The 15,418-nt window shown below is 35.2% G+C and overlaps 3 protein-coding genes across 4 annotated transcripts; 1 reads left to right on the top strand and 2 right to left on the bottom strand.

Moving 5' to 3' along the window:
• Window positions 1-587: 587 nt before the first annotated feature.
• LOC114521601 (DNA-directed RNA polymerase I subunit RPA49-like) lies at window positions 588-6,055 on the bottom strand. Of its 2 annotated transcripts, XM_028542091.1 has the most exons (12): window positions 5,928-6,055; window positions 5,367-5,476; window positions 5,193-5,266; window positions 5,020-5,105; window positions 4,853-4,905; window positions 4,586-4,739; window positions 4,212-4,298; window positions 3,251-3,347; window positions 2,723-2,862; window positions 2,045-2,120; window positions 1,842-1,964; window positions 588-1,437 (listed from the first exon to the last, which is right to left on the bottom strand). In XM_028542091.1, exons 1-12 carry the CDS (start codon window positions 5,983-5,985, stop codon window positions 1,266-1,268), a joined length of 1,230 nt encoding a protein of 409 aa, XP_028397892.1. In that variant the 5' UTR covers window positions 5,986-6,055; the 3' UTR covers window positions 588-1,265. The 2 variants fall into 2 exon arrangements, with proteins under 2 accessions (XP_028397892.1, XP_028397893.1); XM_028542092.1 differs by lacking the exon at window positions 588-1,437 and having other exon boundaries at window positions 1,838-1,964.
• Window positions 6,056-6,174: 119 nt separating this feature from the next.
• LOC114521605 (CRAL-TRIO domain-containing protein C589.09, mitochondrial-like) lies at window positions 6,175-8,920 on the top strand. The gene is made up of 7 exons (XM_028542096.1): window positions 6,175-6,463; window positions 7,020-7,046; window positions 7,323-7,519; window positions 7,616-7,700; window positions 8,109-8,174; window positions 8,330-8,475; window positions 8,658-8,920. The coding sequence occupies exons 1-7, from the start codon at window positions 6,371-6,373 to the stop codon at window positions 8,758-8,760; spliced, it is 717 nt and encodes a 238-aa protein (XP_028397897.1). The 5' UTR covers window positions 6,175-6,370; the 3' UTR covers window positions 8,761-8,920.
• A 1,178-nt stretch (window positions 8,921-10,098) lies between these two features.
• On the bottom strand, window positions 10,099-14,914 carry LOC114521600 (PC3-like endoprotease variant B). The gene is made up of 3 exons (XM_028542090.1): window positions 14,114-14,914; window positions 12,716-13,093; window positions 10,099-11,689 (listed from the first exon to the last, which is right to left on the bottom strand). The coding sequence occupies exons 1-3, from the start codon at window positions 14,652-14,654 to the stop codon at window positions 10,554-10,556; spliced, it is 2,055 nt and encodes a 684-aa protein (XP_028397891.1). The 5' UTR covers window positions 14,655-14,914; the 3' UTR covers window positions 10,099-10,553.
• Window positions 14,915-15,418: the final 504 nt, after the last annotated feature.

Raw genomic sequence — 15,418 nt, 5'->3', positions numbered from 1 at the left:
ACATCAAAAAAGGTAAAGTTTCATAACTATTCACGAATTTCATCTTACCCAATGGCATAGTAACTGTATATATATTACACAAACAATAAGTAAATGGTGTAGTAACCGCGTCGAACTTAAAATCGTTTACTTTGTTGTCATTGGTAACGGTGTTAATGGTTTTCTCAAATAAGGCTTTTCTAATCCATTCGTTATCAAAATCAATTATATTAGTTGAAAGTACGGCATACAAATCCCAGTCATTAATTCCGCTTTGTTCGTTGAGATTAAAGCAAATGAAAAAAGCTTGCTGTACAAATAAACATGCATGGGTTCGACCGAGTTCTAAATGACATATACACAATAATCTTGAAACGAAATGTTTACAACTATACATTTTCTGTTTGCTTGTGCTTGTGGTGGATTGTTCCTAAGACTTTGTGAATGGATGACGAGATTACAAAATATGAATTTTACGAGATTACAAAATCAGGCTAATATACTTTGTTTCATCACAAAACGATAAATAAAAAAAGATCAAAAAGAACGCGTTCATCTATATATGCATAATTACTGCTTTTATTTGAAATTGTCTTTTATATGTGGAAATTGAGATGTGAATGTTGCTTTTCTGAATAAATGCTATCAATCATGCATTCACATATTTGAATAATATAATTATAATTTATTTTTATTATTGCTAAAGGTAGTGTTATTCACATTCGTGAAGTGCAATAAACACAAGTTTAATAGTTGCCAAATTTACATATTTCAAAAGTAGGTCTCACATGTATTGCAAGTTGCAAATTTTACTGTGTAACATGGCCATAAAACAGTCCTTTCTTTGCTCCCCTATCGCCGTTGATTTAGGGGAAAACCGAGGAATTTCAAAATCGTTTTTGTCTCTGCAGTCTCGTTTACGGTTTTGAAACTCTGTTCACATATTCCATGGGATATATAAAATGCTTAATATATTAAATTTACCCCAACTTCTATCGTAAATTGAAAATGTCTGCAAAAATGCTGGTTTTAAGTTGGCTTGGGAATATGTAACTCTCTATACATCCCTCAAAGCTTCTGTGACATCACAGCTAGTTATGAAACATTGTTTATATACTGTATGTATATATAATAACACTGTGCAATATCAACTTTGACTCTCATACACTGCAATGTGATTAAGGGAAGCACAGCACATGCACAGCACATGCACAGCACATGCACACCTCTATCTTTATACACAAGAGAGCTCTTTCTTGCAACACAAGACAAGTTCAAGAGAGCCATCATTTTCTTTTTCCCGATGCAAGCACGATATGATTAGGAAAATCACTAGGCAATGGTACTTGGAGTGTAGCACGTTTAAAACCTGCTGAACTATCTTCTTCTAACTTACGTTTTCTCATTCCTTGATTTGATTCAATAATACATCCAACTGACTTAGCAAAATTACAAAATCTAAAAAAAGACAGTTAAACTGATATCATGCTGGGGCCAGTTGTATAAAAAACTAGTTAACTTTAACTTTAACTGTAGTTAAGGACAGAATTGGCCATTGTATTTCTGACTATGCCAAATGTAGTTAAAGAGTTTTACACAACCGGCCCCAGGCCGAACACGAAGCCTGAAGGTAACTGCATGCATTTGTTATTTACGCAGTGTCATGTAGGTACTGTGCCGTGCATGTTTCAAAATGTCACGGACTGTCATTTATGAACAGTTTTCATTCTTTGAATACTTGTTATTATATACGTAGCTTATTATATTTTTATAACAGCCACATATACCTGTGTCGGCACTACTGTGATTGTCTATACAGTATATCGGCATTAAAATATTTATTATAGCACCATTATACTTACCGCTGTAGCGCCATTTTTAAATCTTTACACAATACCATACAGTCTATTGTATAACCATCGATGATCAACGCAAGAACAATCATGTAACAAACGAGTTTATCTTTTAGACGTTTTGGAATGCACCTATTTTGAATACAAATTACAAAAATTTAAGAAAGCTAAAATATTTTGAAAAATGCAAGAGAATCTAAACTTTTACAAACCTGGTGTTTTTTTGTTGCAAAGAAAAACTGGAAAAAATTTTATCTTTAATCCTAGTCGGTAAATCTGGCATGGGATCTGAAAATATGAACGATGAACGTGCGCCTTTTTCAAAATCTCACTCAAATTTAACCTCCTTGAGTGAGGGACAACTGAACACCTCACTATTCTGACGGTATTTTCACTGGAATGAGAGGTTGGTTTTTGATGTTCTACCCTAGACGATAACATTTGAGAAGACTCTCACATGCATTGATCATGCAGCAAGAAAACAATCTCTTTGTCATAACCACCAAGTGCATGTATGTGAGAATACAAGCACTAAGGCTGATATAAAATTTTAATAAGAAAAACATTTTTTTATTAGACCTCTCCAGTGAGTACGCCAATTCAGAACCATTTTTAATTAAATCAATTTCAAGTTTTACTCTCACGAACCACGCGCGATGATCTTAGTCCGGAGGCCTCGTTTTCGTGTTTTCACATTTCACTTTTTTTTTACAAAACTAAAATTATTTTTATAAAATTTATTTGAGGTGGTGCTAAGTTGAAAACAGCGAAGTTTTGGCGTGTAATAATTACCAGAGAGGGTTCATATAGTGAAGTTTGAAACTTCACACATGCACGTGTATAACATAAAACCTATTATAAGAAAACAAATGTGAGCAAATGTAACATACCTTTGACTTTGAGTAATTTATAAGTAAGTTGATAACATTTCAGAAGATATGAGAAGTAAAGTAAACACGAGGCTTTGTGAATTCTGTCATTTTCATTGAGAGGTAAAACGTCTAGATGATCCAGGATATATTGACAATATCTGCAATGTTAGAATGAAATCTATAAAATACAGTCCGCTGTCATATGCATGGTTTCACTATCTAGATTGACACTGTATATAACAAGAATGTGGTTAACAGTGTTTAATAATAAACTGATTGTTATATGACCTATATATAAACTGTAGTCGCAGGCAAGCAGCCCCCCTTCCCCTTCCCCCTTCCCCCTCCCCCTTCCCCCTCTTTCTCCAGCAAACCTTTTCCTGATAACAACACAAGCTATGTAATGTTGAAGCTTGGTAGGTGCAACTGCAGTAAATTCACGCCTGATAACAATACTGTCCAAGGCAAGGTAAGGCAAGGCAGGTGTATGCAGGTGCATGATTCACTTCATTTCCATCGATATCTAGTATAACGATCGAATCATACCTGCTTTCTCTTCGCCATGTCTCTTTGTTAGTTTTCAGTTGAGAGAGCATTTCGATTGCGGGCGACTTTAAAGCATCAAGATCGTCTTTACTTAATACTGATGCGGTGTTAAGATTTCAAACAATTATATTCAATTCATTATATTTCAATTCTTATAGACTGTAGTAAATTTAACATAATGCTTGCAAAATCAAATGCCAAATAGGGCTGACTTGGCATTTGGCTTTTGCTGGCCCGCTTGATGTTTTCATATGAGCCCGTTATAGGCGAGATCTCGCTTCGTTCAGGCGGGATCTCGCCTGATACGGGCTGGCCTGTCTCATAAATGAGCCGACCATAAACCAGGAAAGTTATGAACAATGCAACTCAGGCTCTCCTGCTGGAATCGAACCTACGTCCTCTCTTCGCTTCTGCAGCAGTGCTCTAACCACAAAACTACAGAGAACGTTACTTTACAAATTAAAGCATGTGATAGGATATAAAGTATTGAAAAAAACCCGGTTATTAAAGTTTTTAATTAATTATACCTTTTGTTACTCCTTTTGAAACTAGTCGAAATTTTGTGATTATATTTAGTTATAACAACTATAGCTCTGACATAAATTTTTGAAACCGAAATAAGGTATATTTCAAGAGATATTTAGCAGTTTTAGAAAAAAATTTCTATTCAGATCACTTGGTTTACAAAACATTAATTTGCACTTTCAGCTTTTTCTTAAAAGCGACGTTCTCTAATATTTACGTAGCAGTATTAGAGCACTGGTCTGCAATCGAAGCTAGGTTTAGGCTAAGTTGCATCTCCAGGCCCAGATCCTTAATCGTAATTTTATATGCTTCGTTTTCCTAAAACCGTAAAAAGCACAAGGGTAGCGAAATACCCAACCGAACCCTGATTCATAATGTCACTTTCAAACAATGAAAATAGAAAAAATAATGAATCACAAATTCTTTGAAAGGATACAACTAGATATTGGGTAAATTTCTGCTGCTGTCTGACCGTCCTTTTTATATCTTGGTAGCATATCAGATTCCCCGAAGTTGGAAGAAGCTAAAATATAAGTAATGTTTGCCAACTTTGTCCATCAATATTTTCGTTGTTACAGATGACATTGTGTAGAAAGGAAAACCAACTGCACAAACTGAAGAATGTTTGTCTTCTAGGGGAATCAAGCTCACTTCAAAAATGCTTGACCTTGGCTGTGTAGATCACACATTTAATTTCCTTTTTAATTAATCAAGCATTATTCAGCCAGCACAATCAATCCCCCCATGAAAAGTGTGAACACAGAATACAACATTACAGCATCCAAAAACACAAAAAGGTTAGAACTTTACCTTCTTCACCATTCTGTTCGGGTTGACCTATCATGTGACTAACAGCCCCAGACACAGAGTGCCCAAGTTCTTGAGAGTCAATCACATTTTGTAACCTTGATTTCATTGCTCTCTTCCTTCTTGTGCTACCAAATGCTTCAACCAATCGATCATTCTACAAAATCACATGTTGTTACCATTTTTTTGACAACAATGTTGACAATCGATACAATCATGAACTATTTGATGGATCAACACTAGTTTTAGCACATCACCATAATACGGTACCTTCTCCATAAAAGAGAGGTCAGAAGGAGCTTCTTTTGCATCTATTTCATCAGCTAGAAGTAATAATAAACCCAATAAACATGTCTACAATAATATGTTAAGTGAAGTGGCTTGCATGATGAAAAGCATTAGCATTCCTTATTATTCTATATTCAGTGTAAACACACTTGAAATCTTTGGTTGCATTCTGAATGTTGTTGTATCATAAACATCCATGGTACCAGATTTCTTATTGTAAACACCAACAAGATATCTAAAACAAGTGAAGTATAAATACAAAACATGAAGCCTTCCTTAATTACTAAATGTATAACTGATATTGATATATAGGTAGACTGACTTGCACAATGAGTTAGATCTTGCTGTCATTCCAAAGTTATTGCCATAATACTTCATCTTGTCTGTCTTTGCTACCTAAAAGTTTTAAAAAAATAATTAGAAAGTTTTGTTCATGAAAATCTTACATACATTATGGCATTGAGGTCTCTTTAAATTAACTTCATTTTGTACATACCAATGTCTTTCTAAATTTCTTCCTTATATCTTCAGTATTTGTACTTTTATAAAGTGTAAAACTGAGTTGACCATTGCTTTTTGTACTTATATCACCATTTGTAAACTGAACTACATAGAATAAAAATATCCAGTGTCAAGATTCAGAAACATCAAACCCTTGACAGGCCACACAGTGAAGGAAAATGGTACTCTGCCACCAGGATATAATGAGATACATGTAGTTGGGGAGCAGTGCATTAAGGGGTTCCTAATAACTGATGAATTTTGTAGTTCAATTTCTTGAATATAAGGATCTACAGCCTATAGAATACTCCAAAATGGCTAGTTATCACTTAAATAGTAGCTTCAGATCTTTATGAGATGATAGTTTATGAGGATTGAAGGCCCATTGTTGGTTCTTTTATTAGTATATGAGCAACCATAGCTCTGAATCTAACAGCAGGAAATTTATTGTTATTGTCTGGGTTTGCTCATATAATATCAAACGAGAACCTTGAGAACCTATAATATCAAACGAGAACCTAAATATATATGTCCATTTACTTGAAACTATACATACCTAGTAGAGGATTGACAGACACTTCTTCTTCTTTTACTACATTAAGAACGGCAGTCATCTTCGAGATGAAACTGATATTAGATTTTATCAGATCACCACACGTTCCCAAACATGTACCATGTGCAATGTTTTATATGGTGGAAAACTACAATTATCAATTTATCAATATCCTTACAGTTTACATGAAGTCTTCTCGCATTATTGCAGGCTCATATTAATAGCGATAATTATTAAAATTATTATTCGATCACCAAAACAAAGTTTTTTTTATTAAAAGAATTCTTCTGGAAAGAAATTGAAATACTTAAATCAGTTATGTCAAGAATGTAAAACGTTTACACGGAAAACGACCTTTTAGAAATGGTCTTGCTGTATCTGGGTAATCGTATTATTTATATATTGACCTGTCAAGTCACTATGATTTCCTGAAGTATGAAGTATGCATGATGGCTACCAGTGATGGCAGTGATGTATTTAGCGTGTCTCCTGCTACTTATAAGGAAGAGGATTTTATTGAGTTGAAAGAAAGAATGCAGGTATTTTTGTATCGTGTCCTTTGTACAATTATAGAATACCAGGCCAATAGTCCATTATGTTTACATAATAGATCTGTTGGAGGACTGCCCCGTTATTTGACTGATTTCAAATAGAATTTATTCTAAGTTGTTCTCAAGCCCAATTCATGGATTAAGTAACATAAGACAAGGTACATGTATCTAGAAGACTATATGACATTCACTGTTAAGAGGGGGGTTGCCCAGGTACTCTATAATTGATCCGACTCAACTACACTTCCTAACCTGCTCAAACATACTCTGATTTTTGGATTACTTGTTATAGTTGCTACAATCCCAAGAGTTGTGGTCATTACAATCCCTAAAAGTTACTCCCCTATTTATATATATATTTATATATATTTATTGCAAATCACTGTGTAAGCTGGACCAGGAATTAGTTAATTTGCACATTCTACTACATAAGGAAGCAATGTATATTGAAGTATATTAAATGATAACTTTACTTTTGCCTGTCTGCGTTCATATAGATCTTTCTTCAAACGAATGACAAATATTTATCTTAATGTTTTTCTAGTTACTGTTTAATGCAGATCCTAGCCAGGTTTGTGACATAGTGTTCTTAATATGATTATACGCAAGTAAATAAACACTTATGCATTTAAACAAATTGACTAATTAATTTGCTGATAGTTGTCATGACTTGATATATACTTGAAGAATGAGTTTGTAATCACATGATTGTTTAACTAGATAAATTATCAATTTCACACACAAAGAATTGTACATACAATGCTACATCAAAACAATTGTTTGATATTTATTATTCTGTATAAATATTGGTTTTTCGTATTGAATAACAATTTTCTGTTTCATGTAGCTTCAAACAGATGCCTGTCTTAAACGATTTTTAAAAGCATTTTTGACAGTTGAAGATGCTTTTGAAGGTCTTGTGAAATATGTAAAATGGCGTAAAGAATATGGTGTAGAGACCTTGAATTCCACTCATCCTGATATCCAAAGTGAATTATCAACTGGAAAAGTTTTGCTACCAGGCTTCATGGATAAGGCTGGAAGGTATCTCTATTCAGATTAGCCAGAAGAATATTAGGAGAAATTATTTCATAATTATTATTATTTTATTTTTTTACTAACAAATGTTGTTTTATCCAGACCAACTGTTCTGGCTTATGCCAGACTTCATGACGCATCCACACGGGATTTAGACCAATTAACGAGATTTACAGTTTATATAATTGTGAGTAAATAAACTTTCCTCTTTGTGTTAGACCTAAATGTTCTGTATTGATGCTGTAATGAATGCACAATGTGGTATAGAGTGCACAGGGGCCCATACATCACCTGACAAACAGATGCAGCATTGAGCTTCAAGAAGCACAAACTGTATGAGAAATGTGTGGTGAAAAATCCTGTAATCATGGACAAAAGCTACAGTATGTGTTGAAGTTCAACTGCTGTTGTTTTGCAAATACAGGCTAGAATGCATAATTAAAAGATGCCCCCTTGCACTTGCCTTCGCATTGTTTAGTCTTTAGGTGCCTCTGTTGACAGACACAGTACTTTATTTTTTGTCTTCAATGTACACCAATACGTGTTACATAATCTAATACATAATCTAACCTAATACATATTCTACTATTATCAGGAAACTGCAACAGCCAAATGTGACGAGAGTGTAATTGATAACATTTGTTTCCTATTTGACTTGAAGGTAATAAAGTAAATTATGTAGAACATTGTATTACAGTTCAGACCTTCCGTTGACGGTTGACCATTTCGTTTGGTGCTGTCTAACATTTTCACAGAGTTTCATAAATAAAGTTTCATAAATATAACTACATGTTCCTGACATGTTATTTTGTATAGGAATTTAGCTTAAACAATATGGATTATGGCTTTGTGAAACAACTAATCTGGTTACTTTCACGACGCTATCCCGAAAGACTAGGAAAGTGCTTGATACTTAATGCACCATTTATTTTCTCGGGGTGTTGGCTTGTCATTAAATTATGGTACGTGTGCCGATGTTCTAAAACTTTAAACCAATGAGACTAGCTGTCCTTTGCATACTAAATTAGAAGAAATAATTTATCATCATATCATGAAAGAGTCGTGAAAAGGCTATATACTGTCTTTCAATCAAATCCAATATCGTGCTACATTAAAAAGAAGCTTTATTGTTTTCGTTTAACAGGTTAAACGAGGTGACAAGATCAAAAATAATATTTATTAGGGATAAGAACCATCTTGAAGAATACATTGATCAAGAATACATCCCATCGTCTCTGTTCTCGTGACAAAATTGCACGGAGCGTAATTATACTTTTAATTAAATATTTTATTTAAAATAGTCCTATTTATTAATATTCTAGCTGTCAAAACAGTTTATAGGTATATTTATTACTCTAACGTATTTATGCTTGTGAAAGTATATGAGAAATAAATTTTTGTAATTCAGTAATTGTAATTTACGATGGGAGAACTGGTTTTGATTTCCGTGTTTCCTTTGATGTTTATTAGAAAAAATAACACAATTCGCTTCTGCTAAAAACCCAGCGTGATCACACCTGCGACACCTAAGGCTTGCAAACAGCCCACTTGGCTTGCTGGACGTAATAGCAGAAAAAGTATATTGGGCTGAATAGGCTCTTGGAATGATCACAACAATATTCCGATCGACTGATCGTTATTTCTCCTAAAAAACCTCCGTTATTTAACGTTGTGACGAGTTTGTCACAACTCGTTGTCCAAATGTTTAAGATATATCTGCAGGATATACTCAAATCTGACATGACTACATGAGTGTGATTCATTGACATTGTAATAAGCGTGTTTAAAAATTTAGTCCAAAGGCAAAGGCAAAGCTTTGTCGACTTTGTGGAAAAAAACACAGCGTAATCCCCTTAAAACATATAATTTACATCGGATATACATAAATACTTTACAACTTCAATTTAAAAATTAAAATCGGTACATGGATGGCGTCCCTTAGGCTAAGAAACATCTTGAGAATATAGTTTCAGCGAAGTTTGTCAGTTCAGTTAAATTAAAGAAATTAAATGGAGTAGATTGTTTCTCGGGGAAATATGACATGCAACAAAAAATATCAATTTGATATTCACAAAGGCCCGCTTTACACTATAAATATTTTACTTTTAATCCATATTTGGTCTATATTAAAGTAATTTCATTTCGTAAAATACGTATAGTGGAAATCGGGCTATAATTAGACATAGATATCCTCCGATTTTGGTTCACGCCATTTTGTTTGGTACCTTGGATGTTAACTTTTTTATAAACAATCTTCTGCATTGACGTTTAACGACTTACGTGAAGCTTAAACCGGTATCCCCCCCCCAATCACTAATGGTCGTAAACCGAAATCAAGCATATCTTAATCTCCAGCTCCCAAACATAATATCTATATCTTTAGGATGGAAACGTCAAACACGACATTGACGCATCACACCATTTAAGGCTGTTTTCCACTTATGCGTTTTTCATACGCACGAACACGCACGTTAAAGTCTAAATCCTTATACATGTTACCTTTGAAAAAACTAAGTGAATAAATCGAAGGAACTTAGTTTTCTGCATATTTTAGTATGCGATTAGTTGACCTAGATGTTAAATAATAAAAATTTAAAAGGATTTAAAATTTTCCGTACGTGTACGTGTGTATAAAAAACGCGTAAGTGGAAAGCAGCCTTTTTTCGCAATTTTAACTTTGTCTTTGACGTTCCCGTCCTTTTACCCAACCTAAATGCACGGGTGGCATGAACAAAAATTAAGTTTGTGTTATAGAGGATTCCAAGGACAGCGATCAATGCAATGTTTTTAACCTTTTATAACTAATTTTGTTGTGGATTTACGTCCATGAGGCCGACGCAACTTCACATAACTGAAAAACGTTTGGATAAAAACTTATTGTAATAATAAAGTGCATGCGTAAGTGTTTACAAGGAAATTTTCTAAGATGGTCGAGGAAGAGGATTTAAAAGAATTGAAAACTGGCAAATTTTTGTCATTGCTTCAAAAATTTCTCCTAACTGCACAAACTTAATTTTGATTCTTGCCATCAACATTCAAATTATTTATCAGTTCCATACAATGTTATGCTCCAGTTGAGGAGAAAACCAGCAGGAGTACTCTTCCGGGATGACATATTATCTGCATTGAAATCTTCAGTAAATTTCCACGGATTACGTTTCTCATCAACAGGTATTTCATCCCTCATGTATTCTTCCTTGTAACGACCATGGTGGACCTCGTCATGCATGAAGTCATACGCTCCAGGGATAAAATCTCTCGCACGGTTGGCTTTCTTTTCATCTAATATTTTACGGTAACGATCTTCATTATCTTGTGTCCGCTGGTCAGCTGAGTTGTGGCCTTGATCTCGTATGTACAGGGTCCACTCTCCGACCGGATTTTCACCCCACAAATGGACAGTCATGAAAGCCCAGTCTTTGAGGCCCTTTTTGGAGGAATCATATTTCCTTGGCGACAAAAGATTGCTGGATGTACCACTGGGAGAAACCACCGTAATATTCAGATCACCACGGTAACGATGACGTAATGTAACGGTAATATCGACATGCTCAACCTTTTTGATTTCGTTGTCTTGTCCTCGACACCCGGTTGTTGTGAGATGAACCACAGCTTCACCACGATGAGGAATTGGAACATTCTTTTGTTTACCAAGTACTTTACAGATATGTTGTGGTCGTACATTCTTCCATTTTAGACCTGCTTGAACCATTGCAAGTGCATCCATTCTTCCAAACCCGAACTTGTGGTTAAATTCATAGCCGGCGCCATTCTTTTTCCATCCCTCGTCCATAGGACTTGTTTTCTTGGCGGTGTTCACGACAATATGTTGTACATCACGCCAGGTGAGATTCGGATTGGCTTGAAGAAGTAAAGCAATAATTCCCGCGGCAAGTGGAGCGGCTGAAGATGTTCCCCTGAACGTACTCTCGCAATTATGATGAAGACCAGTTGTGATGAGTTTATCTCCGGTAAAGATCGATCCACGATGGCTGTCAGCTGTAAATACTACAGCAATAGTGGATGCACATTTTTCATCATAGTAGGTCGATAAACCATGATCACTGATAGCACCAATAGACAGGCTATATATACTGGTCGTGTAACCATCACAGTCGCAATCATCTCCAACTAGACCACCATTACCAGTGGCCCACACGTAGATATTCCCTTTTCCTTGAAATTACGAGAAAATAAATTCTATTAATGATGAGATCTTTTTTTAACATATGCCGCAGAATATTGGGGATATTAGGCCCGTTTCAGACGTCGAACTTTTAACATTTGGTTCGGCACATGATAAGTTTGACGTCTCAAACACAGGCCTTAGACACAATAGACGGCATATATATTAACATAACAAATATATGTAATTTTTACATAATATATGTTTCATAAGTAGAATTAAATATGTCTCGGTAGTTTTTTGAAGGAAGGTTACGTAGGAAATGTAGAAAAGTTTTTCTTGGAGAATTGCAACAGCAAACGGCCAAAATAGTTTTAATTGAGACAATCTTCATATAAACTTCTGTTTCTTTTAAAAAATTTTTCCCTGCTCTTATTAATGAAACGTAAATTAAGCACGCTAGATGATAAAGCCCGCTTCAAAACATCCCGCAGTTTCTATGAGAAAAAGATCTCCTCCACAGGCAAACAATTTAAACAAAATAATATAAACGAAACCTATTTTGTCTTGGTAACACCCACACGTTTCATTAAAATTCATTAGTACGGAATTAAATTCAACAACTTTAATTAGAAAAGTTTAATAAAACCCCAAACAACATGGAAATCACATCTAAGCTGAAGTGTAAAACTCAATGAGATAATTACATTCAGAATTATTTATATTTTTTCTTCACGTAAACGTAACTAAGTTCGAAACTATAAAGGGGCTCAACCACAAATTTGTTTTCCGATGTAGAGATCATTTTAGACAAATTGTATGTTGAAGCAGTGTTATGATGAAGATATAAAGAAATTCTGCACAAATCATTTTTCTTAATATATATCATTGAGTTGAGAACGCAGGCAGAAGCCAGATTAATCCAACAACTCTTAGTTGAACTGTATATTTTAGTATGTGTATTGTCTTTGTTATGGGTTTCAGCACCCAAGAGAGGTGTAATTTACAGGTTACTCAATGATATACTCTCTTATATATTTACACGTTCGTATCGTCAATCGGTAAAGACCACCCACCTTGACGGCCATGAGTTGCTCCCTTTACAAAAGCCTCTTTCGCCAGTTTTCCAGGCCGACCGAATGTTTTTCCATCATCTTTGGGTCCCCAGGAGCATGAATAGATATCAATGTAATCATTTCTAAAGCCTAACGATTTGGCCTCCAATGCATCCGTTGCCTTGCCGTCCAACATTCTTACAGCACCGATACTTGCCTCATATGCCACGCCTACCCCACAAACACTGTTGTTTGCGACTGCAGCGATTTCTCCAGAACATTTCGTACCATGGGCATTGTAGGGATCACTATCTCGGGGAAATGGGTCGGGGTCTTCACCATTAAAATCATAACTAGCATGTGGATCGTAATTCGCCTTTATATCGGGATGAGTGTGATCTGTCGGAAATAATATCACACGATTGTTATGGTTTGCTTTTTCAAATTTCTTGTTCATCATGGCACAAAAGTATGTAATTTAAAAAGGAGAACACAATAATATTTGTATATCGATATTCAGATCACCTCTTCAATCAATGAGTGCGCGTGTAAGTGAATAAGTATATCTCACGTCTGTTCTTACTAATAGATTGGTGTAATATCGTTGATGATCTTTATCGGACGAAGAGAGACAAAAATCAGCCGTCCAAAATCATGTTTTTTCCCCGATTATATTTCTGTCAGTCTTCACTAAATCTAGAATATCTCGCTTTTGCTGCAAACATTTCCCTCGCTAATTGCGTGTTCTGACTAGGCAGAAAGCTTTCACGAATGACTGCACGAAACGCGATGGGGACTATCATCAATGCGGCGCCAAATGCAACGAGTGCTTGTAAAAACACATTCTTGTATATGGTCAACCGAATGAACCGATTATGCCTACTAAGTATTGATTAACCATGGTATAATCATACCAGAATCATTCACGCATGGAGCCTTAAAGGCCACACCAAAAAGGTGAATCACACAAAGTAATAATAACGCTGCAATATAACACGTACTTACTCCTACAGTACACAAAAATATATAGTTGTTTTATGAATTTGGATCTTGTACCACACTTTTCACACTTTTACAATTTGACAAAAATCTATACCGTGCATGTATACATTATCGTGATAAATGTAATGTGATAAGAGCTATACGACGGTATATTCTGTATTAATCTGTTTTGTCATTTTACAGTAAAATATGAAAAGCTTTAGACAGTATCATTGTTAACACAACTGCGAGGGACGTTAAGATTATATATGCGCGATATTATGCACGCAACCATAACAAATATCATTCAAGTTTTGGCTAATTTGATTGAATTGAAGCAGAAAGCTTTAGTGATGACAAGCATGATTTACTAGAATAAATGGTACTGATGCACCTTCATATAGCTACTCGAAATACTAGCCCGTGCTGGTGACTTACCTAGACCATCATCTAAAACTGAGACTTTGACTCCTTTGCCTGTATAACCAAGTTCCCAAACTGACCAAATGTTCAGATCATAACCTTTGAGACCACTATTATATTTGCCAGTATTCCGAATATACCATTCAAATTCAATTTTGGGATCATTGAAGACCAGAGAACGCTTAACTCGCTGTAAAATTAACTGCCTTTCAAACCACTTCACGTGAGGATGATCAGAAAGTTTACGGTGTATTCTTTTAATATGGCGACGGCTTGTACGTTTTTCAAGATGCTTTGAGGGTCCAGCGTACACGAATTCATAAAAGCTTCTCTTATTGATCGGACCTTTATTCCTAAATCCATTCGCCCTGGCTACTTCATCAGGATCAGCGCCTTCAGCTAGTTCAACTGCCCAAATGTCAGAGTATTCGTTGCCTTCTTCATCGCTGTTAGATCCGCTCTCGAAATTAAAATCGTCATTCAATGAGTATTCATCTTGGTGGGTATATACTGCTACCAGGAAGAATAGTTTCAACAATAATACTTTACAAAACATCTAAGCGTTAATAAATAGTAGCTAGCCTTTCTTTTAAAGAAAAGCTAGCACGATTATCCCGTGATATGTCGATATAACAAAATCGTCTGTTTCCTTCAGCTGCTGTCGTCTTGTTTCAACTGTACTTATTTGCATTGAGCATATCATTAGTTTATGATGTGTGGGAAGTCGGCAACGTACGAAACATCAATTATTATGTAAATTTGGCATTATTGAGAACCTCCTACATACCGTGAAGTCTAAGTCATTATTTTCAAACTGACTTGTAACATAATCCATGTCGACACATCACGGATATGTGTTAACAGTGACTGGTGATATCGGATTGCCAAAATTATTATAACGAAACGATACAGAAATGAAATCATCATGCTTGTGTATAACTGGCCTATACGAGGAAAATTTTTGTTACACATTATGCATGCAGGTGGGGCCTATATCAGCACAATAATTTGCAATTCAAAGAAGTTCTCAAATCTCACTATAACGCGACGTCTCAGGATATGATTTGCTAGCTGCCATATTTAGCCGCAGCTGTGATAAGGCTGGTCTGTGATACCTTCCTCCGAATGACGTCATTTTGTAGGAGTCAGGGCAAGTTCTAAATCAAATGTCGTAGGCAGACATGAAGCGCTAAAAATATTTCTTTTATGTACAATCGATTCGAGTGTAATTAACATATAGAATAGTCTGCAATGCTCGTAAGAATACAGCTGTCTGCTGTTAAAATATCACAATTAGTTAGAGTACTAGTTTTGAAATTC

This window comes from Dendronephthya gigantea, unplaced genomic scaffold (assembly GCF_004324835.1).
Source record: "Dendronephthya gigantea isolate DGI-Jeju-01 unplaced genomic scaffold, DenGig_1.0 000020F, whole genome shotgun sequence".
Taxonomy (NCBI): Eukaryota; Metazoa; Cnidaria; class Anthozoa; order Malacalcyonacea; family Nephtheidae; genus Dendronephthya; species Dendronephthya gigantea.
Note: the sequence above shows the minus strand (reverse complement) of the source record. Positions and strands in the feature narration are given on the sequence as shown.

Coding starts and splice junctions, on each gene's coding strand:
- LOC114521601 (XM_028542091.1), bottom strand. CDS start 5,985: ATGACTGCCGTTCTTAATGTAGTAAAAGAAGAAGAAGTGTCTGTCAAT. Junction 5,267..5,366: donor AGAAATTTAGAAAGACATTG/GTATGTACAAAA, acceptor TAAAACTTTTAG/GTAGCAAAGACAGACAAGAT. Junction 1,438..1,841: donor TTAAAAATGGCGCTACAGCG/GTAAGTATAATG, acceptor GTCTTTTTTTAG/ATTTTGTAATTTTGCTAAGT.
- LOC114521605 (XM_028542096.1), top strand. CDS start 6,371: ATGATGGCTACCAGTGATGGCAGTGATGTATTTAGCGTGTCTCCTGCT. Junction 7,047..7,322: donor TTAATGCAGATCCTAGCCAG/GTTTGTGACATA, acceptor TGTTTCATGTAG/CTTCAAACAGATGCCTGTCT. Junction 8,175..8,329: donor GTTTCCTATTTGACTTGAAG/GTAATAAAGTAA, acceptor TATTTTGTATAG/GAATTTAGCTTAAACAATAT.
- LOC114521600 (XM_028542090.1), bottom strand. CDS start 14,654: ATGTTTTGTAAAGTATTATTGTTGAAACTATTCTTCCTGGTAGCAGTA. Junction 13,094..14,113: donor AGTTTTAGATGATGGTCTAG/GTAAGTCACCAG, acceptor TATTTCCGACAG/ATCACACTCATCCCGATATA. Junction 11,690..12,715: donor AGCAACTCATGGCCGTCAAG/GTGGGTGGTCTT, acceptor CGTAATTTCAAG/GAAAAGGGAATATCTACGTG.